Source organism: Agrilus planipennis, unplaced genomic scaffold (assembly GCF_000699045.2).
Source record: "Agrilus planipennis isolate EAB-ADULT unplaced genomic scaffold, Apla_2.0 scaffold65, whole genome shotgun sequence".
NCBI classification, from domain to species: Eukaryota; Metazoa; Arthropoda; class Insecta; order Coleoptera; family Buprestidae; genus Agrilus; species Agrilus planipennis.
The window spans coordinates 317,992-345,353 of NW_020439271.1; the positions used below are offsets into that span (position 1 = coordinate 317,992).

General features: G+C 33.4%; 1 protein-coding gene across 4 annotated transcripts in view; it reads left to right on the plus strand.

Moving 5' to 3' along the window:
* Positions 1-16,553, plus strand: part of LOC108734117 (homeobox protein orthopedia-like) — a 64,223-nt gene extending 47,670 nt beyond the window's left edge. For all 4 annotated transcript variants that reach the window (XM_018465515.2, XM_018465516.2, XM_018465517.2 and 1 more), the window contains 3 exons: positions 6,351-6,537; positions 6,733-6,888; positions 15,924-16,553. In XM_018465515.2, the coding sequence (XP_018321017.1) occupies positions 6,351-6,537; positions 6,733-6,888; positions 15,924-16,210 (630 nt within the window). In that variant the 3' untranslated portion in view covers positions 16,211-16,553. The remainder of the gene's footprint in view (positions 1-6,350; positions 6,538-6,732; positions 6,889-15,923) is intronic.
* Positions 16,554-27,362: the final 10,809 nt, after the last annotated feature.

Sequence of the window (27,362 nt, forward strand, 5' to 3'; positions counted from 1 at the left end):
TGAAAATACATACTTTAATAAATAAATAATAAATTGAGAAAAAAATCCTCGTTTCTTTTATTAAAGCTATATTTTTTTGCTCTGTTTATTAAACTGGCTCTTTTATGCCACTTGTTCCCCTACTCATTTCGAAAGAAACCACTTGAATTATTATAAACCTTCAAAAACCTAACAAACTATTTATTGCACTTAATAAAAAACGAATGCACGTACGTAATATCTGATTTTAATCAATGCCGTGAGCATTTTTATTTGATAGTACCTACCAATCTATCAATATTTGTGTAGTTGGTTTACGTGTTTGTTTTCTATTTGTTTAATTGTACCTAACCGTGTTTGGAAAACAAATTAGCATAATTTATTTATCGATTAAATTCAGAGGGAAGCAGTAACCTTTATTAACTATTTACAGGGGCATTTGACTTTATAATGAGAGAAATTTAGAATGGGGGATGAAGCGCGCTGACATACACTTGCACCCTTGGGACAATATGTTTCCCAGTTAATCCCACAAATAGTCTTTTATTACAAGAACAGGAGATGCATTTTTCATTTGAAATAAATCACTTTTTAAAATAAAGATTATAAAATCTTGGATTCTAGATAAAAGATTTCTTTTTTTCTCTGAGCATGAGGCATAAATGTAAATAATATTGTGTTTAAATTAAAAATGTAATTTTAATAACAGGAAACACATAATCTGTTTCACAAATTATTTAGGTATTTAAATTTTAAAGTGGGGAAAGGTGGTGAAATATCCTAAGATGGAAAACTTAATTTAATTGCTACGAAATTGGAGATTTTTTGTATTTGCTACGATCATCAAATAGTTAAGTTTTTATTTTTAATATTAAGCAAATTAAACACTAATGCATCAGGTGAATTGATGCCTCACAAAATGCTAACAAATATTGAATCCATAAATAGTTAATATCACGAGTGTTTTTTCCTCTTCAATTTTGTGTAAATTTGAAAATATTTTACTTATTAATATATAAGTAGGTACATATCCCTCTATTTATTTCGTCTATTAATTTAAAGATAACTACATAACATTTCATCAAAATTTAAGACAAACACAACTTTAGATGATTTGAAGACGATTTCTTTTTCAGTGCGCGTAGCTTCTGTTTCCATCTCTTAATGAGTATCTTAAATTATTTTTGTTTTATTTGAATATCTACATACACAAACATGTACGTATTTATTTAATATCGAATAGGAGCTTCCAAAGGCAGAAGCGGCAATGACTGTAGTCAGAAGGCTAACAAATGGTTAATATGTTAGCATTATTGCGCGCGGTAAGCCTGCCGGGAGTTAATTTAGCTTGCCCTGGCATCATTAATCCCTAATGGGGCGCGGTTGATGTATGATCGGTGGTGGTTACCGCGCGCCGCGACCCGACGACGACGGCAGTGGCTCGACTCACCCGTCCAATACCCTCCGCCGCCGTCCCGACCGTTACTACTGTTGCTACTACCACCACCAACCACCACCGACGCTGCTGCCTCTTCCTTCTTCGTTTTACCACCCCAACGACGCCAATATGTGCCACCACCTCGTTCGCTGTCTGCTGTTTTCGCTCGCTATGTTGGTCAGCACCGACGGCGTCGCGACGGTCTTCACTGCGCTCGTATCGGCTTTGCTCGTTGTACGTTATGTGTACTAATATTATTAAGAAAAGCGCGCAATCCGCCGAGCATTTTAAAGAATTTGCAGTTCAATTGGAGCCTTATCATTTACAAATCAATACCGTTTTATATAAATTACGGAAAAGCTTAATGAATTTTGGACTCGGAGCTCTCAATGAGATCGTGAAATAGGAGATAATTTTTTATTTTCCTCTGTACGAAAGGATTGAAAACATATTCTGGTTATAGCGTAAGAACTTTAAAAAAGAATTCAAAATACGTAGTTTCAGTATTAAAGATACTATACTTATTGTATCAATTCGAAACAGATAGTACATTTATATGACTCATAACATTTAGGCGAGACAGAATACCACAAATGCTAAAATCAATCCAATATTATTGTCTTCTGGTTTGACTGGATTAGTAATTTAACCTTGCTATTTTAATCGAGGGAAATACTACATTTTACAGTGTATTTTAATAATTTATCAATGATGTTAATAGCACAATATGTTTCGTTTCTTTATAAACCGATTCGTTTAGTTTGCCAGAACAACAATAAATGTAATTGTACTAATGGTTTGTTTGACATGTCTACTCGTTTTAAGAATTTCATCAATAACAATTCAATGAGATAATTTTACTAATTTACCAAATAATGAATTGACTAATATTAAACCATTTGAGAATTTAATTTGTTTGTACATCATCTCATTAATTTATTACCAATTAGCAAAATTTACACTCTGGTTATAATATGTGCACTTACAACATTAGCATAAAATTAAAAGAGACATATGCATCATTGATTGGGGAGTCCAAATTATGTACTAATTAAGTGTTATGTGGCGGTTTTGGATATAGGTTAGCACCCTTTATATATTTCCACTTAATATTATCGATAATATTTCATCAAATGAGTTCTTTTTTCTTTAATTTTTATATATCTACTTATACAATATATAATCCTTAAGCTTATTGTCAGTAGTGATCCTTTATCATTATAGGGTTGTCAATTCTGAGACTGGTTGGACACGCACCTCTACTCTTTCATCTCCTGAATTAATCTTCGCATTTCCCTAAAACAGTAATCTACTACTTTTAATTCCTGTTTCTGCTTCTAATATGTTTCTACGATAACTATAGACCTTCATGCCTGAAAAGGTGTCTATACTTCTGATACTTCTTATTGACTCCCAAAGAGCCCAATTTACGAAAAAGAAATCTACATGCAAGACTCAAAGGGAAAAAAGCCCCTTAGTACTGAGTGTCAGTGGACACTGGCGCACATATTCTTGAAAAAAAGTCTTCTTATAATTATGAGGTCAGTGATGTCAACGAACCCTACTTACTTCTGTTCATTGTGAAAAGAAAATGAAACTATAATATTGACTATATTACTAAACGGTAATACAGTAGATATTTTGAATGGGTTGTTTAACGGATATTTGAAAGTTTCCAATAGTCATCCTTTAGGCAGGATTTGGGCGTAGACCATCAAATCGGCAATGTTTCCGTGGAGCGGATTAGTTTTACGACATTCGATTACCGTTACGACATCTTTAGAGCCGAATCGACATGCTTTCTCGTAAAAGTTCCGGATATGTGATTCGAACACTTTTTGCTACAGGATTTTATTTAATAATCACGAGAAGAGCAATTTAAATGAGACAGTTGCTTATTAAAAAAATTTTTGGAAGCAACTTTTACTTTTACAATGGATTGATGAAATGTAAAAAATTAATATAAATCTAATTATTTACAGAGTTTATAGAACTTGTAAGAGTAAGATGTGAATATCGTGGTAATATATTTGTATTAATTTTGTTTGATGGAAACTTTTATGGGCTTTACATCAAAGTGTTGTCACACACTACAATTGATACAGAAATATTTACATATTTGTAGCAATGACGGATAGTGAAGGAATGAAGTATATGTTCTGCAAATGTTTACTTCTCCATTTTTTTTTTTTAATAAATTCAATCATATAATCCTTCATATAAGCAAATCCGTTCATAACCTTCTTGTTGAAGCTATCAATTTTTGAGTGATATTAGGGTTGTCAAATGATTTTGGGACGTTGAATTTCGGAGGAATTTCATGAGTTAAAAAGCGTTTTTCAGCTTTCGATGTTGACATGGGTTGTCAGAACAATTTCTAATAATTTTTTATTTCTCTTAATGTTCCGTCTAAATTATTTTGTGTTACAAATTTCAAAAGTGGTAATGCACTGTAGTCATCATTCGTATTACTAATGTCAATTGACAACTTTTAACCCACCTCTCTGTTTAACGAGAATTTTTCTTATAGTAACAAAAATAACTACTTTGACTTATTTACTTCTAGTTTTTAAGTTTATTTGTCGCTAATTTTAGATTGTGACGTTCTTTTCCGTCGATTTATTAAACGTAAATGTAACATCTAGACCTATGTACATGTACATGCCAAATTTTCTTTGGATAAGTCTAAAATTTGGAAATTACGAAGGTATGACGTATAAGCCGACATTTTTTCGTTTGCAGATACGCAGCGATTAAAAAATCTTGAGTCTAAGTGAAACAAAAAATTTCTTAGCATACGTACGTTGGGATGTTTCGGAAAACCTTTAAAAATTGAAAATAGATATTCTATTGTCATCAAACTTTCTGGATGGTTCTTCATTTTTCTCGAAATTCTTTTGTTATGCGGTTATGTATGTGTCATTCAGCGTAGGATTTACGTATTTATAAGAGTGGTATTGCTTTCGATCAACAGATCAAAACAAATTCTTCATTTTAAGCACCTAGGTCAAACTTCGTCACTGAATGAGGATTCAATTCGCTACTGAAATCAAAATGTTCCCGTAACATTTATAATTATTTCACGTTTAGAAAACTCTTGTTAGTGCGTTTTCATTTTGCGTTGTAGTAAATCGGTTAACGCGCGAAATAACCACAATTCGCAGCAGACCAGGTTCGTAAAGAGGCCGCGTATTGTTTGAAAAGGACCGTCCGACTAGCATAGCATTTATTTGAAGATAATAAAAAGCCTGACCACTAGGTTCCCGACCACGGTAACTTGTCTTATTTCGACGTATTTTATACGAAAACAGTGCATTCCACAACTATATGTGAAAACAATCCGAAGAAATTTTACGTCCCTTTGTCTAGACGTATGGTCGACGTGGCTGATGTTATACACAAATGTGTTTACTGAGAAAACTTACCTAGAGTACAACAAACACAGGTTATATGCCAGGTAAAACGCAAAGAAAATGTTGTAGCTCGAGCACTTTTTCTGTATCAAAAAATATAATAAAAGTTGTAATAATAGGTATAACTATATACTCTGCTCTTTGGCGTAATATTTTGGAATGAGTACCAGCAAGACTTTAAAATAAAAAAACATCAATATCTCATTGATTAAAATGTTTCAATAACAACTGAAATATTTCTTTAATTGCCCGGCTTTTTCTTCTCATTATTTAGTCACAATATTACTAATCAGAGGGAGTTCATGATCAAAAAAAGTTGATGTGTGTTGTGTGCTATTACCTACTCTATTATTTTTTGCCAAAGCTTTTAGTCTTTGCTGGTAATTTTAATGAAGATAAATTTTATTGACATCGCTGTAAGCTATAGTCGGAAATTACTTTTGTTTCTCCAACCTTAATATACTTTTTTAAATTGGATTAGAGATTATTAAGAAAACAGAGAGAAGTTTTTGAACAATAATTTGAACGACAAAAAGCTAAGGAAATGTAGTTGTCGAAAACGTACTTTGTTGAGACATTACAATGTTTTTTATTATATACTACTTATATTGGAATTGAATTTTGTGTAACATATACACCATACCAAGTAGGTGAGTGCGCTACAATGCAAAAGCATTTTTATTGTGCTCTCTGTAGTTTATGTAGGTAAACTCCCCTATCCGACTCCGGTCGGAGTCATATCATGTGTTAAATCTCAGCGGACCTCAAGCAGAGCCGAGAGAGTTACTGGAAGTTATAGGGCGCTAATGGTCTTGGATTATTTAGCAGCTATGCGTCTTGCTCAATGGATAAACACTGTCTACGGTCCCCAAAGACAACAAGTAATTTCGGCATTGTGTGCAGCGACATTGCACGAAACAGTATTACAATGTACAAAGGTAGTAAATCAGTTACAGCCAACCAAAAAATTTTAACACAACGAAGAGCAAAAATTCAAAATAAATATTACACAGTGAAAACTAAATTTTTATGGCAAAGCAAAAATTACAATTTCCGATTTTAAATGGGTGAATTAGCCGTAGAAATAAGAGAATTTATTAGGTAACTTATAATAATCTCAATTTTGACATGTTTTTTTAAAATTATTTCAAGTTTCTTAATTAGCACAATTTAATTTGTAATATCAACTAAAATACCTAGTAAATTTAACTACTTGTTCTTACTGATGAATAGTCTCAAATAATAAAAGACGTTATATTTTTAGTAACTGCTTTTAAATAATTTAAGAAAGTTTTTTGTTACTTAGCTGATTAGATGACATTTTAAGTATTTTGCCCAAGAAAGACCTTATTACAATGCTAAAGGTATAAAATTAGCGACATACTGCGAATAATTAACAGGTGTGTAATAACGTATATATGAAAGAATTAATTGTACAATAACACAATTTGTTGTTTAGTAAGCTCAGTAGGTAACATTAACAATACTAATTGATTAAGCAGTCAATTTTGTGTCTAAAGGTATGGTTTCAAAATAGACGAGCAAAATGGAAGAAAAGGAAGAAGACCACGAACGTTTTCCGTACACCAGGTGCCCTTCTACCATCCCATGGTCTACCGCCTTTCGGGGCGATGGGAGATGGAATTTGTGGATCAAGTATGTTTAGTACGTCCGATACGAGATGGGGTGTTGCTGGTATGGCAACAGGTATATAACACATCAGTCATTAACTAAAAGTCTTCACTATTGTAAAATGAGAATTTTCGTAAAAGTATTAAAATACTTATTATCTAATATAATAGTAATAATCAATGATTGTATTAATAGTTGATCAGCTTTGATTGCACTGCAAATGCAGATGAATGGGTTTTACTTACAGTGGAATTTCAATCGATTTTCCAGGGTTAAGCCAACTTAGTCAAGGCGGAGTATCAATGGGGGGATTTGGTCAGTCTTTAGGGCAGCTGAATCAAAGTACAGGTTTAGGATCTGCGTTACCGATAACTACGGCTGCAGCCAGCACGGTTTATCAAGCGCATTACGGACTGAATTCATTAGGTGAGTTCTACAATATATATATATTGCAGATATTTGGATGGTTTTTGATATGCAATTGTCAAAAAGAAAAAAGAAGATAGAGAAGATATTCTCTCAGATAATTATTAAAAATTTCTGATATTTATTTAAAATCGTGTTCCCCGTTGTTGTACGTGAACATTAAATTTCACAAAATTTTAGCTGAAATAACTAGTTACGTATAAAAGAAAAGTACTCCATCAGTTTACGTTTTAGTTTTGATTTTACATTGCAGAAGAAAGTTCAGATGATTTTATTATATTTTCAGGTACATAGTAGCGACATTAAGAATCAATTTTCATAAAAAAAGTTGTTTGTTGGTAGGCAGTAAATAAAGGAAATCCAAATGTATAAATTAATGGTGTAAATGTAGGAACTGCTGTTGTGTTGTTCCACAATTTATTAAATTTTTATGGAGTATTAAGAGATGGTGGCTCTTTTTCTACTTTTTAATTATCATACGATTACCAGTTTTGAATTGTACTTATTATGGCACGTTGAGAGTAAAAAAAGAGTGAGAAGCTTTTGAAATGTTTAGGTTTGTATCCAGGCAACCTTCGGACTAAAGACCTTATGATGGTGATAGTAATAATGAGATAAACTTGTGGTATAGCATATTTTCATATAATACAGCCTTTAACACAAAAATATAAGCATTTACTTGTCAATATGTTAATATTTGCCATTTCTCAGTTTATTACAAGCAACAAGTTTGACGTTCGATCTTCTGTTCTAAGATAAAAAAAAAATACAGAATAAGATTTTATTTATTTATGCACGTACGCGTCTGACCAGAACCATATATTTTTTGTTGTTGGGTCTAGAAATATGGGGAGGTACCATTAGATGCATAACCATCGCATCGTTTATCAATCGTAAAACGAAAAGAATAATCATTCGAAGCGTATCTTTACGGATCGCTAGCTAGCAAACAAAAACCCACATTATTTACGTTTGACACCTTCGTTCGAAAGTAACAGTTCCAAGCCACATTCCAGTGGCGGGGTAAACGGGTACAAAATATACAATTAGCAGTGATTAGAAGCAGTCTCGTTACTTGCCACCGAAATACACGCCAATGGTTCTAATTATATACGCATACAATACGTTAACGTTCATGTTTACGCGGTTTATCATTTTCAACATAACTTCGTATTCATTGAATAACCTATTGTCTATTTTGCTCCTTTATATCGTACATATACGTATGTACATGTACCTACACACTGTCGGTGGGTGTTGTTTAAACCTCTTATAAATTGACGATAGTGTAAAGATTTTTATTAAAGTTGTTTATAACGACTGATTATTTGATAAGTAATTTTGATCACCTTTTCGTATGACAATGCAAATCAATGAATTTCACAGGGAACTCCAGATAAAGTGTATCATTAAAGAAATTATGTGGATGTTGGCCAAAGTCTTCTTTTAGACTAAATAAGCTGATTCACATTAGGTATATATAGGGTTGTTCGGAAAGTCATTTCGTTTTTTCCCGACAGAGGATTTAATTGTATTCTTTTGCACCCAACTTCACATTTAAGCCGTATAATTTTTATATGCTTTGAGAGCTCATATAGCAAGGCTTGTGTGTGAAAAATTCCAATTAATTCTACGCAGTAGTTTTTGGTTGGTGCCCTTTTAAATATGGAGAGCGATAAGCAGCATTTTCGACATATCTTACTGTTTTACTACAGAAAGGGTAAAAATGCTGTTCAAGCCAGAAAGAAATTGACTGATGTGTATGGAGAAGGTGTGTTGACAGTACGCCAGTGCCAGAACTGGTTCGCTAAATTTCGATCCGGCAATTTTGATGTCGAAGATGCACCACGTTCGGGAAGGCCGGTTGAAGCTGATAAAGACGCGATAAAGGCATTAGTTGATGTGAACCGGCGAATAACAACACGTGAGATCGGATTGAGGTTAAATTTATCAAATTCAACAGTTTATGACCACTTGAAAGGCCTGGGATTATCCTCGAAGCTCGATGTATGGGTTCCCCATGTTCTCACAGAGAGAAATCTGTGTCGCCGCATTGACGTCTGCGATTCGCTTCTCAAACGTCACGAAAATGATCCGTTTTTGAAGCGCATCATCACTGGGGACGAAAAATGGGTTGTATACAACAACGTCAAACGCAAGAGGTCATGGAGCAAAAAAGATGAACCGGCTCAAACCATTTCCAAAGCCGATATTCACCAAAAAAAGGTGATGCTGTCTGTTTGGTGGGATTTTAAAGGAATCGTTTTTTTTTAGCTTTTACCGGATAACACAACGATTAATTCGGAAGTCTACTGTCATCAGCTGGACAAACTGAATGATGCACTTCAACAGAAAAGGTCAGAACTAATCAACAGGAAAGGTGTAGTGTTTCACCAAGACAACGCGAGACCTCACACAAGTTTGGTCACTCGCCAAAAGCTTTTACAGCTTGAATGGGATACAATGCTACACCCACCATATTCTCCAGACCTGGCACCATCGGATTATTATTTGTTCCGGTCACTCCAAAATTTTTTAGACGGTAAAACCTTCACCTCAAATGAGGAGGTCAAAAACCTCCTCGATCAGTTTTTTGCCAGCAAAGACCAAAAATTTTATGAGCGTGGAATTATGCTACTACCAGAAAGATGGCAAAAGGTGTTGGACCAGAACGGTCAACATATAATTTAATAAAGTATTTGTTTATTATACGAAAACTGTCTCTGAGTTGGAGATATCATCCAAATAAATAAAAATTGAAACACTTAATAATGTTTAAGTACGGCCCACCAGCAGATAACCATAGGTTTGTTTAACGTAAAAGAATTTCTATACTTGATGTGTGCCTGTGGAATTAACCTATTTGTAAGGTTGCCTCATACGATCCTTACGAAATCCTCAGCATCGCTGATTTCTTTTGTAAGGGTTGTAATGACGAATTTACGGGCAAATCCCTCCAGAGGCATGCCTCTAATTTACCACACACTGTATGAATTAAATTCTAATCGGGGCAGGCAGGTCTAGGATGTCAGAATTTGAAAATATTAAATGCTTTCCATTTACATCTTTGATGGAAGATGATCATTTCAATCTATGTGAAAACTGTTTCAGACTTCCCTATGGTATCTATTGTAACTTTAAGCAATTATGATCCTCTAATGTCTAGCCTGTCTCTACTTTTGTACCTGATAACTTGATGGATACTAATATTATAGGCATTAATATTTTTTTGATATTGTAAAGCCAGCAGTTTTCTAGAAAACGTTTAATAAAAAGTTGTTTAAAAACGCGTTTAGCAACTTATTACTTTGTCAACGAGACAATCGACTGATCATGCCACTACTGGTCGTCAACAATTTAATGAATATCATTTAGTACTTACACAATAATTTTATTGGAGAGGCAGAGATCATCGTTTATTAACACATGTTTTGCAGCGCAAAAATTTAAGTGGGGTTTCAATCAGTTAGCCTCATGTTTTTCACTGTGCGAATTTAACGAGAGTTGTCGGCAGATCCAAAAAGACATAGAAGAAAGAATGTTTGTATGTTTCAAAGAAGGTACAAGGGAACAATTGCTCATAGAACAAACTTCAGATATCTAATACGTATTTGTACATACGGACACATAATATACATCTATGTACATTATATGTGTATGTGCATGGCTAAAACAGGTGAACGTTTTTAACTTTTCGCGCACATAAATTGGTGCTTAAAATGTTTATTTTGCTTAAGTGCAAAGGAATTTTTAAAGCCATATGTATAGCGCATTTATTTTAGCGTCTGCGTTTGTATATGAAAATATTCCATATGTATTTGTATGACTGTTAGTATGCGCAACCAGTTGTGGGTGTGAAAATGTTTCTGAAGGCTTCAGTATCTTTTTAGCATAAACCTATTCATGTTTGTATACCTGTCTTTAAACATTTACTACTGCCCATTTTAATAATAACGCAGTTTCAATTCCTATGAATAATCCTAATTTCTTTGAAAATGATATGATATACTTGTACACATCTCAAAATGGTTCATAGGTTTTGCTGCTTTATTCTCTACATAAAACAATTGCTATCAACCACAAATTCAACGGGAGGTTTGTTAGAAATTGCGAGCAGATATTAAGTTTTGATACAATTTCACAGTCTTCACATCAAAGACGACCGAAAACGGTTTTTGTTTAAGGTCTACTCCGAGCTTTGGTACTACCTCAATTGTTGTTAAAGGATAGTACAGTAACATAGTTAGAATCAGATTTCACGACCGGAAATCATGATAGAATTATTCTTTTTGATTCGAGCTGAAGGACTGTGGTCCAAATGAACTGTGAGAACAATAATTTATCAGTATTCTGTTCCACGATATGCTTTTTTTCGGTACACGTTATGTGACGTTCTTCAAATCGTTTTCCGCTGAACAACTCGAGGCTCGACTGGCAGATTAGTATCATCTTTATATACAAAATATACACCCTACAGTTTTTCTATGCCATTTCTATTTAGAAAGGCAATTGCAATGCCAGATTGACGGCTCTCCAGTTGATTATCGTTGGACAGTTGGAGAATAGACTGATGAGAAAATGGGTAAAATTACCGTCATTCAGCGACAAATTGTAACTCTTACAGGCGCTATATCTAGTGCCTGTTTGGTGGTTCTATAGCCCTTTTTCGCTGATTAGCTGGAGAATACACCATCGACAATATGGATTAAAGTGTCACCTTCCAGCGACAAAATACAACCCCTACACCATTTTCTTATGGAATTTCTATTTTGAAATAGGTTATAGTGTCAGATTGTCGGCTCTCTAGTCAATTTTCGCTGGACAGCTGGAGGATAGACATTAACATGTTTCAGTGACAAATTGTAACCCTTATAGTCATTTCTGTTTTGGGATAGACCACATGTAGTGCCTGTTTGACGGTTCTCTAGCCGTTTTTCGCTGATTAGCTGGAGAATAGACCATCGAGAAAATGGGTTAAAGTGTCATCTTCCAGCAACAAAATATAGCCCCTACACCATTTACTTACGGAATTTTTATTTTGAGATAGGCTAGTGTAGTCAGACTGTCAGCGCTCTAGTCGATTTTCGCTGTACAGCTGGAGGACGGACTGATGACAAAACGGTAAAATTATCATGTTTCAGTGACAAATTGTAACTTGTAACCCTTATAGTCATTTCTGTTTTGGGATAGACAATATCTAGCGCCTGTTTGACGGTTCTCTAGCCGGAGCACAGACTAGCGACAAAATGGGTAAAAATGTACCATCCTTCAGCGACAAATTGTAATCTATACTGTATTTTTCTATGCCATTTTTATTCCTAGATTTAACATGTGTAGTGTCAGATTGGCGGTTATTCAGTCGTTTTTGACTGGTTAGTTGGATGATAGATTAGCGATAAATATATAAAAGTATTAACTTTCAGTCCTTTCAGATTTTACTATACCTTTTGTATTTTGGGATATACGAGGGCGGTTCAATAAGTACCCGTGTTAGACATGAAGACACCTTTTTTTTAAAATTTGTTTTTTATTTTTCAACATAGTCCCCTTTCAGAAAGATACACTTCTCTCAACAACCCTGACATTTTTTTTACCCCTCCAAAAAATAAGATTGGTCGAACTCTCCAAAATCCCCCCCTGTCTCGGCGATGACTTCCTCGTTTGAGCTAAGTTTCTTTCTCGCTAGTCATTTCTTCATGGTAGGGAACAAGATGAAGTCGCAGGGAGTCAAATCGAGTGAGTACGGAGTGTACGGCAGCAGTTCATAATGTAATTCATGCATTTTGGCGGCAACAACTCCTGATGAATGTGCCGGTGCGTTATCATGTTGAAAACGCACCTTCTTTTTTGTCAAATGCGTCCGTGTCTCCTTCAATTTTTTGTCGAAGCGGTCCAATAACTCACTGTAGTATTGTCCAGTGATCGTTCTTCCTTTTCCTAAAAAATCCGTAAAATGATTTCCTCGGTAACAACGTTTACCAGGCTTCCTGGTCGCTCCTATCAAAAACGGATCTTTGCCCACGTTTAAATTCGTTGAAGCAATATCTAACTGTGGTCGTAGATGGCGAAATGTCTCCATAAACAGTATCCAACTTTGTTTTCATTTCCTCGCATTTTTTCTCATCCAAAAACAAAAAGCGAGTTATCGAACGATACTGCTCTTTTTCCATCTTAGCGAAAATAACGAAGCACGTCTGAGTGGAATGGCTGCCAAATCCAAACTAACCTATCAATCAGTCTGAAATTCGTTTTGACGTGATTTGATAGATGGCAGCACACGATAACAACACCAATTTCCCTCAGGAACGTCCTCTGTCTTCAAACACGGGTACTTATTGAACCGCCCTCGTACTTTGTAGAGCAGTAACCGGCAGGAGCTACAAATTTTTGGATTTGGTAACAAATTACTGTCCAATTATAGGGTACTGTAGATATTACAAGCATAACTTTGTTATGCCAGCACAAAATCCGTCATACTATGCTGCCTCCCACAAGTCGTCCGTGGGGTTTAAAAAGGCGTATAATAAACTACTAAACTGCTCCTTGCGCAAATGTTATCGGATAAATAGGCGTTTACTTCCTATCCAGTGCATCTATCTCAGGAGTATGTTTTATTTACACAGATTTATTTCAATGTAGCAAGTGTTGATCACAGAATTATGTTCCCGAAATCATAAAATAACACAAAATCTCATCGCAACCTGTCACATGCCAGGTTTACTATTATTACAATATTTCACCACTACCAACTAATTGTAAGTATTATACTCTGAAAACGCTTTGTCGAACCACCTATCTGTTGCTTAAAATTCGAATCAGATATAGGTACGTGCTATTCACGATTGTAAAAGTAAAAGTTATCGGTGCACGTAATGGTGTTAAAATTTATCGGTCGAGTATTAATGGTCAATTAAGCGTTAGAGCTTGGCCGGTGGCCAAGGCCCACCTGACGTTCGGTCAATATTGGCCGCGCCTGTCCTGGTCTGACCTTACCGACCGCAAACTCAACTGCATCGTCTATTATATTGAACGTAGAAAAGACGTTTCAAACGAAATTATTTTTACAATTTAAGTTTTATTGCAACAAGTCTAGCAAATTAAGAAATGGTAGAAAAACATGTATTATATAAATAGTGCATACAAAACACATTTTGTAGGCAATTTTTCATTTTATAACACAAACGGAAATGCATAACTTGATAAACATATGAATTTCTTCAACCACATAATCTAAAATTGTCATCTGCTTCTCTGAAAATTGTCCTATACCTAATTGAACTCTTCAAAGTCCTTTGAAGAACGTATAACATCCGTTAAAAGTTTTCAATTGCATTTTATTAATTATCTATATAAAAAGATGGCTGAAGGCAGTTCGAATTGTCATATATATATTGGATGTAAAAGAATACCCAATATATCGATGTATGGTTCTTAAGTAGCTACTAGTGTATGTAGTTACTAACGAAAATGAACACGTAAATATTTTCAATGAAATTGTGTCACAACTTAAATATTTTTGAAATTATTTACATGGATAAATAATTTAAATATGCAATAAAAAAAATATAATTTAAACTGACGAAGTTATAAGCGTAAACTATTCTTTGCGATTATTAAAGTTGTTCTTAGGTGATATAAAGGGATAGTTTATATAAGATTCAGTACTTTTTGCATTAATAGCAATTATTATCATCATCATCATCGTCAGTCCTGACGCTGGTTGGACGCGCACATCCACTTTTGCTATTCTGAGCTAATCTTCGCATTTCCCTAAAACTAGAATGGTCTACATCCTTAATTTGCGAACAGTAATCTAATCTAGGTCTACCTCTACCCATCCTAACTCCTGTTTCTGCCTCTAATATGTCTCTGACTAGATCTTCACACCGGGGAAGGTGTCCTACCAATCTATTTCGCCTATTTTTTTTTAACTTACATAAGAGTCCTCTGTTCTCCTATTCTTTCTAATACCTCTTCATTTCTAACATTTTCTATTCACGGTACCCTCATAATTCGCCTCAAACACCACATTTCAAACGCTTCCAACCTTTTCTTTTCCGTCGCGCCCATCATCCATGTTTCGCACCCGTACACCGACGTGCTCCAAACATACACCTTTAACAATCTTTTTCGAATTTTTAAATTAATCGTTCGCGAGCATAGAAGTGACTTCTTTTTCTTGAAGGCGACTCGACCCTGCGCTATCATCTGCTTTATATCCCTACTGCTCCTTCCGTCCTGACTTATCTGACTTCCTAGATACCTAAAATCAGCCACTTCTTCTAATTTTTCGTTTCCTATCTTTATATTCGCTCTTTCTCTGCAGTCCCAGCTCTATAACTGCCTGTTGCTCTTTATACNCTTCTAATATTTTGTCTCCTATCTTTATATTCGCTCTTTCCCTACTTTTTTCCCCTTGCATACCAGTATTTTTGTTTTACTTTTATTTAATAATTATTATAAAACAAATAAATTTCATTACAGTGCAAACAATGCATGTGTTAGTAAATAGCAATGAGTAATTTATAAATGAAAAAGAAATTTCAGAAAATTTTGATGTTGGGAAATTATTCAAATTTGGGAAAATTTGTTGACCTATTTGAAACTTCATCTAATGAAACTACTTTTAAACATACTTTTTATATACATTTTATAAATTTTATTACTAGAAGTAGAAATTTGGTTATCGATAGTTAATAAGACGTATCTATCACCACTTGCTCACAGTTTTTCTCCTTTCACTAAGAAGAAAATTGCTACCCTTCTCGTTTTTGCATCTATTATTTCAAAAAAAAAGATTTTTTTATAGGAAATAAAAAACGCAAAGTATTTCAGCATTTTTGAATTATTTTCTGCGAGTAGCAACAAACTTAAAAAAAAATCTCCAGTAAACAAGGGAAAAAGAGAAGACGAAAGAGAATAGGTACACGTGCGATGGGGTGGTTCGAAAATTTTCCCTTTCTGCATCAAATTTCCGCGTAACGCAATAAAGCGTTCGGCACGCAGTCAACATCTAAGCCCCGTTTTATTTCCAGGTGACACGATGATGAATTATTGCACCAACAACTCCTCGAACGCGACGGTGAACGGGGGCGGTGGCTCGGGCGGCAGTTCGTCCCCTCAGAACAACAACCCCTGTTCGAGCGCGACGACGCCTCCCGTGGCATCGGCGTCGGGCGCGTCTCCAAGCGACGCCGACGACGACCTCTGGCGGGGGCACAGTATCGCCGCGTTACGACGTCGAGCGTCCGAACTCAACGCCGCCATCCCATCCTACCTGCAGATAAACTACGACACACACAATAACGCCTCCGTGTATTAGATAATAATAAAATTATTATTATGTTGATATTAAATACATAGCTAATGATACCTACGTAAGACGCATAAGGTAATTAATAGTGTTGAGATAAATCCAACCCTTTTACAGGGTGACTCTAAATACACATCCAATGGTTTATATTGTTTATTTATAATCTTGAATCGTTCTATGCGTATTTATATTATAAAAGATTTAATGATGAATATCAAAATGTAATTTAATTAACAAGATTAAGACTAATACAGGAAAATATTACGAAACTTATCAATCAATAAAATAACTTAGATTAATAGAGCTATTAAGGATGTTTGGGAGGTACAATCGGAGACAAGAGTACATAAAAGTAGAAATTCGTTATTAATTAGGTTTTGCAGCATATCATGAGGTAAATAAATACTAGATATATACTAAAAAAAAGTATACGGTTTGAGAGAAAATTTGGAATTTGACCAAAAACATTAAATAAAATAAGAAATAACGAATAATATGCAAAATTTTTAACTGACTTTTCGCAGTGAATATGCATTGATTTCAACTTCAAAACAAAAAAATATTTAGTTTCAATCTCTATTAATAATGAGCGTAAAACTTTTTAATATGTTTAAATAATAATTAAAACTTTAAAATTGAATTTATTTCAGACAATTATAAATATTATCATTTTATTATCAAGAAAAAACGAGATTTTCAGCTAATTTTTCATTTTTTCCTCGATAACCATTTAGTGAATTTGAATAACCTTACGTTAAAGTGATTCTCCATAGTTCAAGTTACTTATTATAAATGTTTGAAATTTCTGGTAGCGTTTTTTTGTTAATAAAAATAAATTTAATCTGTTCGGTTAACGAATCTCCATAAAATGACGTGTAAAATTAGAATTTTTTAAAATTAATAACTTTTTAACGGTTTAGTGAATCGATTTGTAATTTTTACAGGAGTTTTAGAAATGAATGAGGAACGTTCTTCCAAATTTTTATTTGTCTCGTAGCATTCTGACATACCTCCCAAACATCCTTAAATTAAAAATTATCTCAATACTACATGTTACCTACGAACAACTGAAATAATTAATGAAATATAACGAAAGTTATTATGCAAATGGTATTGTATTATAAATGACAGGGTTTTTGCACTTCGCTGAAAGAAATCTTCCGTGATCTCTACGCAGTTTTTTAAGTAATTAAAATAGTAGAGTTAAAAATTATGATTTTTGATAGGTACCAAATTTACCAAATACGTAAAAACGTACTTTTGAATATTTTATTTTTAATAATTTAAGTTAGGGTATGTTCTTTTATTCTTGAGCGAAGTTCAACTGTACTATATAGATAGTGTTGTAAAAAATATATAGAGTAGATTTTGCTAATAGTTTTTATTATATCTAATGTAAATGTATACGATGTAAAAACACTTCTGTATAAAAAGTATACTCTCGATGTACTAAAAATTTACTGTTAGTTGTAGTATTAATCAGTGATTTTAATTATAAGTAGAGAGAAGAAAACTTGGATGTTATATATTTACTTGCTGCATTTGTAGCAGTGAGAAAGTTCAGCCTCTATTTTTAAGTTATGTAGATAAATAATAATTCAGAATCAGCAGGCAGAAGACAAAACCGTACAGACCTATTGCTTTTCAGTAACTGTATCACCATGTACTATACAAGGCACTTTTGATAGCTTTGGAATGTAAATTAGAAAACGAACAAGATATTTGAGCGTTTTGACAATTCTCATACGATGCGATGTAACAAATTTGTATACGATATAGAAATTAATTTGCAATATGAGTATGGATTCTGACTGTAGAAATGTGCTTGTTAACTTTTAAAATACTCCGGAATTGTATTGTGTGAAGCTATATCGTTCTATGATATAAATAAAACTTGTGAGTACAGTGTTTTTTTAATGTTTATATTCTTGTTCTTTCGTTTACGCCGTTATTGGTAACCCCATTTCACCTCTTTCTGAGCTTTTAATCCTTACCCATTCACTCTGAATTTTTCTCCATTTTTCTAGTAGGTATTCTTTTAATCTCTTGATGCTTTTGATTTTATATCTACCCATATGTTTGCTTGTCGCTAACTTTCGTTACTTGTATTGCTATTTCATCTGTCTTTTTCTTCTTTCTGGTATCCGTGTACCTGTGCCTTTATAGTTTCAAACAACCATCTTATATGCCTCGTTAAACTTTTTCTGGTTTTATTTTGTAAAAATGTCAGAAAAAAATGGCCCTCTTTTCCTTTTCGGATAATTTCTGATGAGATATTTCCATTTTGAAACACAACTCATGATTATACTTTTCATTTTGAACGAGCCATCCACTGTTCCAATATCTTTCTCGATCTCGTTTTCTTCAGCAATTGTAAATTTTTGGCCATTTCAATGCTTGACATATGTAATCAGACTTTCAAGGTAGATCACTAAAATATCTGAGATTATCTTACTTTTACTTAGATCGAGTTCTCCTTATGATGGTATGCTAAGTACATCCTATTGATTCTCGGCTTCAGTGATTCTTTTTCTATCCACTCTCCGCGCTATTTCATTTTTTCCGCTTTCTTATAGTCTAATACTCATGTTTCTTTGTACTTATGTGTTCCACTATTTTTTATTGAACTTTACAAAATATAAATTTTTTATTCTTCTTTAATTCACTGGTCGTTTGTTCTTATTTAGTTACCTATGTATTGAGAATCTTGCGTTGACTTTAAGTTCCTTCTATTTTTAATTTTAACGTCTCTCGAACATTAGATATTTTAAGATTTTTTTGTTCATTAATAAATCATTTAATGAATAATAGATAAAAGGTAAGTTTTGGTCTACAAAAGAGAGAAAGTTGTATTCATTAATTTAGCAAACACCTACGCAAATTTTAAAATTGCGAAGAAATTCCTCTAAAAGTGCTACTGTTTTTAGTTATCAAAATTAAACGAATGTGATGAGAGAAATATTAAAAAGTCAAGGATCTATGTATATACTATCATAATTGTCCTTAGGGATATCTTTTATTTGATCAACGATTTAATAATTTCCAGTAAAACATAATTCAGGGTGTTTTTTTGCTATAGGAAATATAAACTCCCTTATTTAAGAGGATGTCATATTTTTGACATTATTGATCTTACTCTAACGTCTAACGCGTGACAAAAGTTCCAAGTTCTTTTATAGGTTGGTCGACACCATATTATTTTCTACTTATTGCGCGCCCTATAGTAAATTACAGTAAACATAACAGACAGAAAGTAACTTGCGATAATAAAACCGTAACGAAAATTATAGAATTGTTAATGTATAGAATTCTTCATCTCAATTTAAAGCACTAAGGATATTTCCACAAGTTCGTAAGCCGGGAAATACTTTCCAGCAAGCACCTTTAGATGGCGTAGCTCGTACGATTTGACTGTTTTAATGTTACAACTCTAATAAATGATTAGCAATAAAACAAAAGACTTTAAAAAAGAAGCTCAAAATTCTGGGTATTAACATACAAATGTCGTTAAGACATCTACATCTGAGTTTTTATAATTTATAAATGTAACCATACCTTAATTATTTTTTTATAAGACCATAATGGGTATTAATGACCAAATATAAACAGTCATAACGAATGAAGGGTTAAATAAGGGTCAATTGAAGTCCTAATATAATTTTTAAAGCGCAATTTCTTAAAAGATTTGTACGCTTAAATTTTGTTAGTGATGAAGATTGCTGTTTAGAAATTACCAAAAAAACTTTCAGGATCAATGTTTCTCGAATATAAAATTAAATATTAAACAGTTTTTATAGCAATACTTTGTAAGTAATGACCAAGGTTTGGGTAACAAAAGTGAATAGCTTAGTGGAACTTTCCGTTTTTAAAAACAACATGAGGGAGAAAAATTATATGAAAGTTATAATCTTCCTTTTTGTTTTTACCTTTTACTTCGGAACGGATTAGTGTTTTTTGGCAAAAAGAATCTAAATTAGATAGAAACAATCGCATCAAAAACTAAAAAAAAATTGAAAAACAGACTACCTACGTACTAGACCAAGAGCCAGTGACCAATTTTGAGTTGTCATTTCAAAAGTCACTAAAATTTACCTACTCAATATTCAATACCTGTCTTAAAATAAAAGCCATTTTTGCTAACCCCCAATTGCCGGAGTAGACTACCCTAAAATTTTAATGAGGGTTGAAAAAAGATTTAATTTTGTTACATCATCAGTCACAAAACTTTGGGAAATTATTTTTAATAATATTTTAAATCCATAAAAAACTCGCCAGAACTTTTTCGTTCCTCCTAATTGTTGACAAAACGCTATAAATATTTATTTTTCTTTCTACCTTACAGAAATCAATAAGCCTATCTCGCTCGCACTCGTGTGGTAACGTTTTTCGTTCTGGCAGATGTTTAGTGATTCAAATTATTTCTGGCATTATACAGTTCGTTTTCCAGATACATTTTCTTTATTGCCTGCAAATTTCAAAACTACTGAAATGACAAAAGTACAGCTATTTTTAATAAATACTTATAGCGTTCTGTCAACAATTAGGAGGGACGAAAAAGTACTGACAATTTTTTTATGGATTTAAAATATTATCAAAAATAATTTCCCAAAGTTTTGTGGCTGTGATGTAACAAAATTAAATCTTTTTTCTACCATCTTTAAAATTTTAGGGTAGTCTACTCCGGCCATTAGGGGTTGGCAGAAGTGGCTTTTATTATCAGACAGGTATTGAATATTGAGTATGTATGTTTTGGTGACTTTTGAAATGACAACTTAAAATTGGACACTGTCTCTTCCTCTACAGGTAAAGGATGAAGATTTTTACACGGGGGTTTGTCACAGCATTCTTCTGAAGTTTATTGGAAGCGTAAATGGACGCTTGGAAATGTTCACTTGGTTGACAGGAAGATATGTGGATGAACATATAGTATGTATGTATGTATGCATGTATACGCTGGTGTAGGCATGTGGGACGCTTTGATCATAGTTCCCTCAAGCGAAGAGTCAAAGAAACGTTCATACCACAAAATGGGAGCGCGATTAAAAGAAACTGTTGGTGTGGAGGATATTGCGGTTTGCTAGGAATTCGTCAAAGAGAACGCCGTTCTCAAAGACGATTTGTTTACGATTTATAAAACGTTAAATGAAACCTTCACGACGACACGTATTCGCAACGGCAATTAAGAAATTAAAACACACGACTAAAATCTACACCGTTTCTCATCTTTTCTTACTAACCCAACTCATTAAAACTTGTGTTATTGATAATATTCCAAAATAAAACTAGCTGTGTGTATGTCCTAAGCATGTATCAGAACCAGGCCTGACCTACTTTACAGAAAAATCCTCGTCAGTTCAAAAAATTACTGCTAGGAATTATACGCTTGAATTCTATTCCTATCTTATATTTTTAATGATCTGAGTGTATGGCGCCAAAAAGTATAATAATAAATAAATCCAAGTTAATGATCGCTTCAATATATTTTAAACGGATGAAACCAAAATATCATATAAACATATTAGTCAACATCATCATTACCATATCATAAGGTCGTCAGGCCTAAGACAGGTTGAATACGCACCTCCACTCTTTCCTATCCCGAGCTAATCTTCGCATTTCTCTTAAACTAGAACAACCCACCATTAACTATTTCCGAACAGTACCTAAACTAATCTAGATCTATCTCTACCCCTCCTAACTCTCGTTTCTACCTCTAACATGTCTCTGACTAGACCTTCATGCCTGAGAAGGTGTCCTACCAACCTATTTCGCCTATTTCTAATTGACTTCCATAGAGCCCTCTATTCTCCTATTCTTTCGAATACCTCTTCATTTCTAAACTTCTCTATCCACGGTATTTTCATCATTCGCCGGTAACACCACATATCAAACGCTTTCAACCTTTTATTTTTTGCCGCGCCCACCATCCATGCTTCGCACCCGTACGGCGATGTGCTCTAAACATGCATCTTTAACAACCTTTTTCGAATTTTTAAATTAACCGTTCGCGAGCATATAAGTGACTTCTTTTTATTAAAGGCGACTGGGCCCTGCGCTATCCTCTGCTTTATATCCCTACTAGTCTTTCCGTCCTGAAATATCTGACTTCTTAGATACCTAAAATCGGCCACTTCTTTTAATTTTTCGTCTCCTATCTTTATATTCGCTCTTTCCCTACTTTTTCATACATATCAAACATTTTAGTAACAATAATTTAATCATCATCAGTCACAGTTATAGCTGTGGAGTCCGGAAAAGATTCGAGATTCAGCGCCCTCTTGTTTCACCTCAATACCAGCTGGTATACATGTACCTACATGTACCGTGTATGGTGGACAGTGCCGTAGTCATTTACGAATTTCGATCCGATTCTTTAAGAGTCAATAAATAATGAGTGTATAATGTTAATTTTCAATTAACAGTTTTTGTATTGGGTCTACACGTAATAGATGACAGCTACAAAAAGTTACACTGATACGTCTTAACATTTAATAAAACAGATTGTATTTTTTTCGTTAACCACACACAAGATTACCTAAATTTCTCATTTGTGTTTTCTCTTTGGGCCGCAGGGCTTCGAGAATAAGTCGTTTACATAGTAATTTAAAATGGAAGGTGAATTAAATTGCGCGAAAATAACAGTGCTGTATTATGCAAACGAAAATTACTCTGTACGGAATTTCAAATTGAGTGAAAGATGAAATTTATGTATTATGTATGTACCTATGTACACAGAGTTGCGAAACAATGTACAATTAAGCCATAAGAAAATATTAATAAATTAACTAATACGTAGATACGTACATGCACCTAATACCCCCTATACAATAACAAAATTATTTAGAACAAACTATTTTTTATTTTTACGTTCAGGAAGACGTCTTTACATTCTCCTGCGAATCGAATAAGCTATAATAATATACCAAAATATGTGCAGCGTGAATTTTCTATTTTAATATCCCCTTTATCTTCATAAGAAGTGATAGCTTGAAAATTCAAAATAACAACTTATATAATTTCTTTTGTGATAATTTGAAATGTGCTACAAGAATTTTCATAAACCTCTTAGTATATAAGGAGGTGCCCGAAATATATTTCTTTTTAAATGGAACATCCTACAAATTTTTTTGTTTCTGATTTCGAAAATGATATCAAGCTAGCAGATCACATATTCATTTTAGTTCATCTTGGTATCAGAAAACGACCTAATTGGAATCATATTTTGTAGCTAATTTGTTGTGAAAAAATTAATTTTGTAGAGTTTATAGATATCGAGAAATTGAACAATCGGTTAGCTTGTCGCTATAAATTTGCTACAAATTAACCACTAAATATGATTCCAATCAGGTCATTTTCTGCGCCCGAGATCAATTGAGACAAATATGTCATCTACTAGCATATGAAGCCAGCAGATCATACGATTTCTCGAGATCTATATGGGCTGTACAAAATTATTTTTTTTACTACAGTTCAGTACAAGTAAGCTACAACATATGATCCCAATTAGATCATTTTCTGAGCCTGGAATCGCCTGAAATGTATATGTGATCTGAGAGCATGATATCAAGGTAGCGGATCGTCCAATTTCTCGTAATCTGTAGGCTCTACAATATTAATTCCTTCCGTACTAATTTACTACAAATTAGCATCAAAATACGATTCCAATTAGATCGTTTTCTGAGCCCGAGATCAACTGAAACGAATATATGATCTATTGTCCATTTCTTTCTGTTAGTTTGGATATAAATAAGTAAAGAAACTATGCAGTGAAGTGTTGCAAGTGTAGCGACTACGAGCGTGATTGTGTGCGATCGGGCATACGTGTGTGTGAGCGGCTTATCGATTCGCCGACTAGCCGCGGGCGCTTTTCTTCATGTGCGCCGTATCTGTAAACGTGTGTGTCGTACCTGCGTTCCGGGAAAGCAATTAAACCGTTCAAAGAAAACGAGACTTCTCTGGACGGCTGGAGAACGTTCCCGAAAGGAGGCAAGGGAGTATAAAAAGGATGAGACGATCGCCGAACTAGAGTAGAAATAAATAGACCGTTGCAGAAGTGAATGAAAAGATAAATTGACAGTGATAAAAGTGAAATAAATAGAACAGTGAATAGTAACAGTGGTGTAAACTAATAGAATAATAAATAATTTAATAGTGCTTTTAAGTGTAATAGTAATTAGTGTAAATAAATAGTTTTCTTCGTAAAAGTTAATTTGTTAAACCCACGAACATTACAGAAGGTTTATATATATGTGTAGAACCAACACCGACGTTTCGCTTCTAAACTTAACAATATAATCTCTTAGCATGATGATATACTGAACTACATAGCCTAGTATTACAAAAATAAACGGTTGCACTGCTGAATACTTTTAAAAGGACTTATTTACAGAAATAAACTTTACAATAATATTTAAACATTTTCAATAAGCAGGTACCTATTACCTACATCGTATTTATAGTGAAGCAAAATGCAAAACAATTTTATGCTTGACATTTTGCACCGGTTTATGTGAATAAATTGATAGAATGAATATCCAATTCAATTAATTGTATTTGGTATATGTATATCGGTATATCGAGGACATAAATCTTTCCGATTGGCGGCAAACTGATAGCTACACGTCAAGTAATAAAATAATCAGTAACCACTGGATAAATTATTGAATACACTATAAATTGTGGTGAAATTGGTACATACGTATGAACGTATGAAGTGTATTTACTTTCTAATATCTTCAAATGAGCACCAACATTTATAAGAAATTATAATATACAAACTAATTATTATATAATACCCAAGGCGATCTTAATTTTCCTAGTTATATAGCTTTGAGTTTAAGATTTGGACATTAGTTTCGTATAACTAAAAAAATGACAGTTGTGTGGAATTTATTCAAACTTGCTAGTTTCTTACTACTTCAAGAATGGTATTTATCATTTAAATACCTTTCAGCTTCTGAAGATGCCTTTTTAGCAAGGTGAAAAAATATTGCTAATTGGTATCATTAAGTAGAATATATATATATATATATTTGTGAAAGTTCGATAACTTTTAATTTCAAGTTAAAAGAGAGAAATCCCTTTTGTATAGGTATGTGTAGAGCTAGCATTTAAATCTATCTACAGTGGATTTCATTTCATTCACCTTGGTTATAGCGACCATTATACTATAGCGACGTCATATGTAACTCCCTTAAATTTAAAGCACACTTTAGTAGAAAATTCATGTGGCTATAGCGACTTCGGATGTAACGCCGAGTTCGGGTGTAGCGACTGTTTTTAATGAATCATTTGTAACAAATCCCTAGTAATCCCATGCAGATATAGCGACCGGAGTCGGCCTCTAAAGACACAAAGAGCTTTCTTATCATTTGTTAACATTCACATAGATAGTCAACAAGTGTAGTGACCTTTACCGTTGTTTCTGAGTAGCAACTGTGTTTAGTAGACTTTTGAATAAGTGTGACTTCCAGATGTACATTTACTATTGAAAAAAAAGGCGAAAATTGGTTCAAAATTGAAAAACAGTGTGTCTGTATCTCCTTTAAATTTGCCTGTAACGACTTCTGGATATAATGACGAAATTACAGTGATCCCTTCGTTGTCGTTATACCCGAAATCCACTGTATTTCCTTTGATAGTCACTACTCAGTAGGTATTTAAAAATAAATGGTTAGTATTTAAATCGAAGAAGAGAGAGCTAAGCAACTAACAACCTGATGTAGCTACTAAGTAATTTATTATTTATGCATTGACCACCTAGAAACAATTTAGGCACTAGCTTTTAATCGATGTTTTACCTACATTTGAGTATTTTACGTTGACCTTTACATTTACATTATATTTTTAATATAATTTTAATTTCTTTTTAGATGGTAGTTGTTAATGATATATATATTTTTTCTATATAATTCGGGCATTATGTAGTACATATTATTAGCTGAACCGATGTGCAAATTATTTACGAATTTTCTTTGTGGGTTCAATTTTTTTTTCTAAAGCTAGATACAAATATATCACGCTCAAAAGTTATCTACCAACAGTTTCCTGCAAAATACGAGGCGATCGAGTGAATGTAACCTAGCTGGTCAGTACAATAAATTTTATCTAATCACTACTTACATACAAGACATTTTTAAGATTACGTAATGCTTTTGACTTTATTATTACAGTACGTGATCATACGTAAATTAAAAAATTTGTATTTATTATACCTAGCAGCCTTATTTATGTAAAGGAAAGTACTAGATTAATTCCGCGAGCTTTTCTTAATGGTACCTACCTACACGTTTACGTATTAGAGGTTAGTAAATCAATTGTGCCTACAATATGTTTGCAAATATTTTTAGATTTTTTTTTCAGAGTATTATTCAAATGCGTATACCTAGGTACAGTGTCACTGTTAGGAAAGAGCACACATTATTTAACGTAAAAGCTAAAAAGATACATACTGTAACGCATTATAAGCAAAGTACCAAATAATAATAATTAAAATATTTTATAGCATACTTTTTATCAAAACATTTAGGTCATATCTCATAAGCTACGATTAAAGGGAATTGCATTAAGCAGGAAAACATGCTGATTACTAAAATCTGAGCATCTATTTGGAACTGCTAGGTGCGTACCTTAAAAATTATTTTAATTACCTAAGAGTTTTATTATAAGAATGTAAAGTCATCAATAATATTCTACTAAACCTTTTAAAAATTTAGGTTTGTGATTCTTTGTACCTAAAAATCATCACAGAATTTGCATATCTAACGAAGAAAACACACCTATAATGTAGAAGTTGAATTACATAATCATTACTCCTATAAATTACTCATACTCGTACTTTTGTACGTATACAAAACAGTTCCCATTGGAATTTCTTTGGTATGGTGGATGGCCTTTATGTAAGGATTAGTTACACGGTGCGAAACTGTCCAACATTATTTTTCAGGGGAAGCAGCCCTTGTCCCAATGCTATTATTTTGTATCTAAACTCTAAGAAACTTTTTAAGTTGGATAATGACTGTGAAATAATTTGTCAGCGGATCTCTGGGTTATTTATAGAGTGTGAAACAACTTAATATTAAACTACTACTTTTGAGGGAAGTTTATTTTTGTCTCATATTAATTTTTATATCATTATATAAATGTCACTTGAACTAGAACA